Genomic DNA, 7,609 nt, shown 5'->3' on the forward strand with positions numbered 1-7,609 from the left:
AATTTTAATTGATTTAATTGAAAAGATAAAATGAAAGTTTTGAAAATTTTATTTAAAATCAAAGTTTCTTTCCATTCATTTTACGTGTTAAATTCTTTTATCCTTAATTACATTATTTAGGTATATCTTTGTGATCAAAGTTTGTTGGTTTTTATCAAATATATATATTAATTCGTATCATTTTATTTTCATTTTTTATACAATAATACATAAATATCGATCTACATTTATTAATTATCTATAGTAAATTCATAAAATTATTGAAAAACTATTTTAAGTTTAAAAAAAATCGGTTTAATTAGGTTTTAGTTTATTCTTGAAGTCTGCAGATGTTAAAAATCAAACAGTCTTCTTCTTTCAGACTGCAGACGTTTGCTCCACCTTTTCTACTGCAGAGGTCTGCAGATGTGGTCCGCAGACTGTAGACATTTTGCCCCAGAAAAAACAAACAACACTTTAGACTTTGTTTAATCATTTTATTCGATTAATAGATTAATAGCAGGTTTGAAAACTTTCCCCGTTTCTAATCTTAACTCTATATAATTTAGTTTTTAGAATTCACAATGTAAATCTGACTTACTATTAATCACATCGTGGATTTGAACATATTCACAATGCCAATCTAAATTGAATTTTTTTTTTAAAAAAAATCAAAATGAATCTATGCTTAAAGAGTACCATTTTTATATATTAGTATGGATCTTTATGAAAAAAGTACGAAAAATTATGAACAACGGTACATTCGGTTTTCCTCCGACAAAAACATGCCTTAAAAAAATTAAACTAATAAAAAATAGGTTTGTTATAATCCGGTGCATTTGCGTCAATTGTTGACAAAGAACCAATGAACCAATCTTAAGTGTCGAAAATCATAATGATCAACGGCCAAGAGAATGAATGTACATTTGTATATTGGACGTACATATACTAGATTATACCAACAAACTCACCTATTTTTTCGTTTAAATTTTTTCAGGCCATGCTTTTTATCGGAAAAAAAAAACGAATATATTGTTGTTCACGATTTTTCGTCATCTTTCAATAGATATCTATGTTAATATATAAAAAAACAAACTTTTTTTCGGGAAAAAAAAACTCACTTCGTTTTATTGTTTTTTTTTTCAATATTTAAGTTTATCTTTATCCAAAAAAAACTAACTATACCAAAAATCTCAATTTTTTGTCATATATTAATTAACAACAACATCGATTTAAAAAAAAAAAAAACCCTCGATCGCTAGAGATTTACACTGTGAATATAACTATAATATTTTAATTTTAACATTCATAATGTTAATATAAATTACTGTTTCAACTATTTGATCATTCACAAATTAATTTAATAAAATTTACATATAAATCGAAATATATTTTTATATAATTTTATAATATTTTAACATTTTGATTACTAATAAATTAGTTTTGTATAATCAATAAATAGATTTATTGACATTGTGAATCTGAACTGTATATAATTTAATTTTTAAAATTCTCTGATTTACTATTATTCATACTGTGAATCTGAGCAGATTCGCAATGTGAATCTGAGTAGATTCACAATGTGAATCTGAACTGAAAATTTGTTTTTTTTTTTTACATAAATATGAATCTATGTTTAAAGAGTACCAAAAATATACATTTTGATGTATTTATTAAATTTTTCGATAAAAAATAGACCTTAAGTTTTCAAAAAACAAAGAAATTTAGTGAATTTTTTTGAAAAAAAAAATCATTTTTTGTATATCAATATGGAAAGATGACGAAAAATTATGAACAATTGTATATTCGGGTTTTTTTAAAATAAAAACCATGGCCTAAAAAAATTAAAAGAAAAAAAGAAGTGGATTTTGTTATAATTCAGTGCATGTGCGTTCATTGTAAAAAGTCTATAACCATTTTTTTGTCGTTGATCGTTTTAAATTCCAAAGCTTTATATTGATTCATTAGTTTCTTGATTAATAATGGCTCTCTATTTAATTTTTTCATATATATATATATATATATATATATATATATATATATATATATATATATATATATATATATATATATATATATATATATATATATTCGTCGTTTTAAAAAGAATTTGCTTCTTTTTTTGGGAAAGAGGCTCACACCTCAGCAAAATACATGATCTTTTAGAACCGGTGTCCTATAGAGAGGCTGTTTATGATCCTTTTTAACATACAATTGGTTTTAATTGGGGTATACAAGATTAAAACCAACTGTTGAGTGGTACAAAACCAGACTTGTTGTAAAAGGATACTTTGAAAAATACGATATAGATTATGAGAAGATTTTTTTCTAGGTTGCAGAAATGACAATTGTTCATAAGTTGATAACAGGTTCATCCATTCGCTAGTGGAAGATCTTCGAAAAATGGATGTCAAAAACATCTTCTTGAATGGTGATCTTCATGATGAGATCTACATGACTCCTCCCCTATGTATTGTTCACCAACTAGGTGAAGTTTATTGGTTTCGAAAAGCACTATATGGCGTAAAACAAGCTCCTCGTGATTGGTTTGCAAATTCTTTATGGTGATTATTTCTCTTGGTTTTATTCATAGTAATCACGATTCAACTTTGTTTGTTAGATGCACAAGTGCATGATAGGTTCTTCTATTATTATATATAAATGACATGATTATTACTGGTGATGACTATGTTAACATTGAGTTCTTGAAGCATGATTTTGCTCATCATTTTGCTATGAAAGACTTAAGGTTGCTTTGTTATTTTTTTGGGTATTGGGGTTACTAAATCTCCAAAGAATATCTTTTATCCCAGTCAAAATATATTTTTGATCCGTTTAACTGTGTTAGGTTTACTAACAACATAACTATTAATACACCCCTTGAAACCAATATCCGATATATTACAATTGGTGGTGTTCATTTATCAACTTCGAACTTGTATCGTACTGTTGTGGGCTGTTTGGACTTTGGTATATCTTATTATCACTCACCCTCAATATAGCTCGTTTAGTTAGCTAATTTGTTACTACTCATGCTATTATTCATCGGGGTGTTGTTCTTCATATTTTGAAATATCTTCGTCATACTTATCTCATAGAAAAGTAAGAAACAAGACGTCTTTCGGTCTTCTATAGAGGCTGACTATCGAGTTATTGTTGTGACCACTTGTGAGATTGTTTGATTACGTTAGCTACTTGCATATAACTTAATACGTCTCTACCTACTCTCTTACATTGTGACAACAATAATGCAATGCAGATTGCAAAGAATTCTGTTTTCCATGATCGGGCATAACATATTGAGATTGATTGTTATTTTCAACACCGTCATCTACAACTAGGAACCATTTGTTACCATATGTGCCGTCAGCGTTGCAGATTGTTGATATTTTCACAAAGACTCTATCAACATCTCAATTTTGTTTCTTGTGTGACAAACTCTTAATTTTTATTGTTTTTGCATTGTGAATTTGAGAGGGAGGTTAACATAATTCGTTATTGACCACTTTTATATTTGGGTTTTTTTTATCTTTGGCTTTTGCAAGGTTAACCGTAGATTGTTTCTCTGTTTATATATCTTCTTTTTTAAGAAATATGTAGTTAATAATAAAGCTCGAACCATCTTATCTAGTTTATAATTAGTTTACACTTGGATAGCAGATGAATACCAATGAAACCAAATGATTTAATGGACCATATCTTAATTTTGTATTTTGAAAGGAACCATCTATTATCCATAATCCATGTATGTTTAGGTCTACGAAATATTGCATAGACCATGACATTTAATTACTATTGCAAATGCATGAAAGTATATTGCCAAACATTGTTCGGCTTCTTTTGATGAAAGCATCTTTAAGCAATCTTATCAATTTGATGTAACAAAAAGCTTTGTAAATTGTTCAGGTTGCTAGACTTAAAGATAGATGAGTCCACGTTGTAACAACCCATACCAAACGACAAAAGAGTGAGAAAAAGTTTTAAATTGGGAAATTAGTAGCAATACAAGTCTTTCTTCATCACCTTCTAAGCTTTAAGCTATGTACATGGTCAACATGCCATGATTTCAAGTGAGTGTTACAAATAGTTTGTTGAAAATCAACAAATGTTACTTGCTAACATTTAACAATCAATCAATCATGCTTATAATAAAAGTTAGATATGATTAGATTGCCAAAAACCCAGAGCAATTAGATTGATTACTTTAACCTTTTTCTTGAAAAAGTCAGGTTACATACTCATACATTACAGGCAACATAATCAGCCTTTAAAAAAGTTAACCAACAACGACAGTTTACTACATTGCTAGTTTGCTTCAACATAACAATGTCATATCTGAACTTTCTTTCTTTGCTAGACCTAACATTATGTCAATAAAATAATACATATAATATATATATACCTTCGTGTAAAGCTCTAAATTACTTGACTATTTGGCTTCAAAAAACCAAATGTAGAAACAGTAATGCTTCGCCAGATAAGGTACACAACAAATGCAACGTATGCTGCAGTGAATATTACGACTATAGAAGTAAACACCACCCCACTTACTTCTTCAACAATAAACTGTTGCAATAAATACCCGTTTATTGCTATCACTAAAGCAGCCACAAGCCATGAGATTGTCTGCAAACATAACCAAAATTCATTAGTGTCTTAACCCGTTAAGCTCATTAAGTTTAAAGAAAGGATACCTTTAGAAAAGGGCCAATCTTGAAAACACCCATGAGATCATCTTTAGCCACCAAACACAAAAGGGGAATAAGAGCAAATGGAATCTGAACAGACTGAAGCACATTCAGCCATTCATTAAGACTATCCAAAGTGTCTTCAGAACTATCAAAAATCAAAGCAACTATCAAAGTAGGAACTATAGCACAACTTCTTGTAATCAAAGCCCTTGCCCATTTCTTCAATCTCAAATCAAGAAACCCGCCCATAATAAACTGCCCGGCATACGTGCCCGTGATTGTACTACTCTGCCCGGCTGCCAACAACCCGACTGCCCAAATATACAAAATGGGGACCACTCCACCACCAAATTTATCTTCTAGAAACTGCCCGGCATTTCCAAGACCAATTGTGTCAGCAATTGCAGTTCCAAAGAATGCCTTTGCAAATACGGTTGTTACACAGAGGTTTATAATGAAGGAGATTGCAAGTGCTATGGTGGATTCTATTGAGTAGTATTTGATTGCTTCTCTGACCCGACCCGTTTTTCGCGGATCGATTTCTCGGGATTGTACAAGTGCTGAATGTAGGAAGACATTGTGTGGCATTATAATGCAGCCGACAACTCCTACTGCTTGTTGGATTGTTTTTGAGTTGAGCTTTGGAACCACAATACCTAAAAGAAAGAAAATGTGATTGATTGTTATATAAAATGATGTATTAGGGATTGAATTGTAGATTGTTAAAGATTTTGGTTTTAAATTGTGATTGCTCACCAACAAGAAGCTCCTTCATGTTGGGCTTAGTTTCACCAAACATCCATGCAAATGAGATTGCCATGACTGCAATAAGCACTGCAAAAAGTGCTTCTAGCTTCCTTACGCCATAGTTTTCAAGAAATAAGAAGATGAAGCTGCATGAAGATTCAAAGAATATGAAATTGATGAAATCAAGTTGCATAAATCTTGTTTCTTTTTTAGGAAGACATCCATAAGAATCAAGATTAAGAAAACAGATTTATTGATTACAACCTAGAACCCTAAAATCAAATTTTGAAAAGACCCTTTTTCTTGTCTTGATTTTCTTAGAATTTGATTTTTTGGCTGATGAAAAGAAATAAACCTAATTTGTGGAAAGCTGCAATCTTGATTTTTAAGATTTAATAGTATCAGATGATCTATGGATTGAACCATTCCAAAACGATTTCAGAGTAAAATGGAATACTGTTACAACAGTTAATTGATATTAGAAGTGAAAAACAGGACATGATCTGTTGTCAAACTAGGAAAAAAATCAGGATTAAATGAACAACAATCTAAAAGGTGCAATTTTCAGGATTATGAGGCTTTGAAATTTTTATTTGGTTAGGTTTTCATAGTAGTAACAGATTAGATCATTCCAAGATTATGAAAATGAAATTAACATGCTGTCCAAAATCAAATTGGTAATATCGACAGTGAAAAGCAAACAGAAACTTAATATCAAACCCCGAACCCAAAAGGCAAACATGCAAACAGACAAACAGAAGTCGACAAGCTACAGAAAAGCCATCGAATGAATTTGGTATAGAAAATCATATCCATCGATTAAAATATTATGGATCCAATTTTGAGAAACATCCAAAACAGACAAACCCAAGTCAGATTTTTGAAAAGACATTTTCACAGACAGTTCGATCTTCGACTTTTAGGGTTCAAGAACAGATGATCAACAGATTAAACCATTCGAATATAATTAAAAATGAAATTTTATACTGGTAAACGACAATCGATCAATATCAAAAGGTAAGAACAGAGTAAAGTTTACCAATCGAAGGCAGTGATGAGAACACCAGCCCAAAGGGGCAAAAACCCAATTGTCAAAATTTTGAGAGCGATAGCACTCCCAATAACTTCTTGAATATCAGCCCCAATTAGTGCGAGCTCAGTCATGATCCACAGCAACTTCCCCGCCCAATTTGGGTATTCTTCCCTGCACAGCTCAGCCAGGTGCCTCCCGGTGACAACACCAAGCCGAGCCGATAAAAGCTGAATGAGCAATCCGATTGCCGTAGCCCACAAAAGCAACCATAGCAATGAATAACCGGCTATCGCACCCGCTTGAAGATCACCTTCCAAGTTACCCGGATCCAAAAACGCTATGCTCATCAAGAATCCAGGTCCCGTGAACAGCCATAGCTTCCGCCATGAGAAGGGTGGTGATTTATCGCCGTACTCATCGAAGTGGTCTTGGTCGTCGACTACTCCAACGACATGTACTTTTTCGGTGGGATCGTAGGCAGTTTCTTGTTCGTCGGAAGCGAGTAAGGGCTGATGTTGGTCGGAAGGCATATTCTTTAACCTTCAATTTGATCCTCTTGTCGTCTCGCAGTGGTCGCCGGAGTGTAAGTGGTGCGTGCGAGAGAATGGAATAATTTATTGTAAAGTTTTTTTGATGGTTTCTGCGATTGAGGGTTTAGCAAGGAAACTTGCTTATCGTCGTTAAACAGTTGACACTTTGTTCACGACCCTTTTGGGAGAGAATGGAATATAAAATAAAACAAAGTAATATATATATATATATATATATATATATATATATATATATATATATATATATATATATATATATATATATATATATATATATATATATACTAGCAGTGTACCCGCGCAAAGCGGCGGGACGCGTAAATTCTTTCAGTGCTATGTTTATTTTACAAAAATGTTATGTTATAAAAGAAATTACATGTTGAAGATAAAATAATCAAACTATAGTGTTATTTGTTACATGATACATCAAATAACCGATAAAAAGAAACCGGTCAAGATGACATAAAATATGAAATGTTTAAGCCGTTTAAAAACAATAGAATTATATAAGGATACACAAAATATGAAAATGTGTAATAACACATGACTGATTATATATTATTCATCGTTCAACACTTCCTTATACATCACATTTACTGTATAAACTT

General features: G+C 31.3%; 1 protein-coding gene across 1 annotated transcript; it reads right to left on the reverse strand.

Annotated features, from left to right (window-relative positions):
• Window positions 1-4,169: 4,169 nt before the first annotated feature.
• LOC111902752 (metal transporter Nramp3) lies at window positions 4,170-7,176 on the reverse strand. The gene is made up of 4 exons (XM_023898560.2): window positions 6,457-7,176; window positions 5,427-5,563; window positions 4,674-5,326; window positions 4,170-4,605 (listed from the first exon to the last, which is right to left on the reverse strand). Exons 1-4 carry the CDS (start codon window positions 6,978-6,980, stop codon window positions 4,396-4,398), a joined length of 1,524 nt encoding a protein of 507 aa, XP_023754328.1. The 5' UTR covers window positions 6,981-7,176; the 3' UTR covers window positions 4,170-4,395.
• Between the last annotated feature and the right edge of the window lie 433 nt (window positions 7,177-7,609).

The sequence above is a fragment of the Lactuca sativa genome, chromosome 2 (genome assembly GCF_002870075.4).
Source record: "Lactuca sativa cultivar Salinas chromosome 2, Lsat_Salinas_v11, whole genome shotgun sequence".
In the NCBI taxonomy this organism is placed as follows: Eukaryota; Viridiplantae; Streptophyta; class Magnoliopsida; order Asterales; family Asteraceae; genus Lactuca; species Lactuca sativa.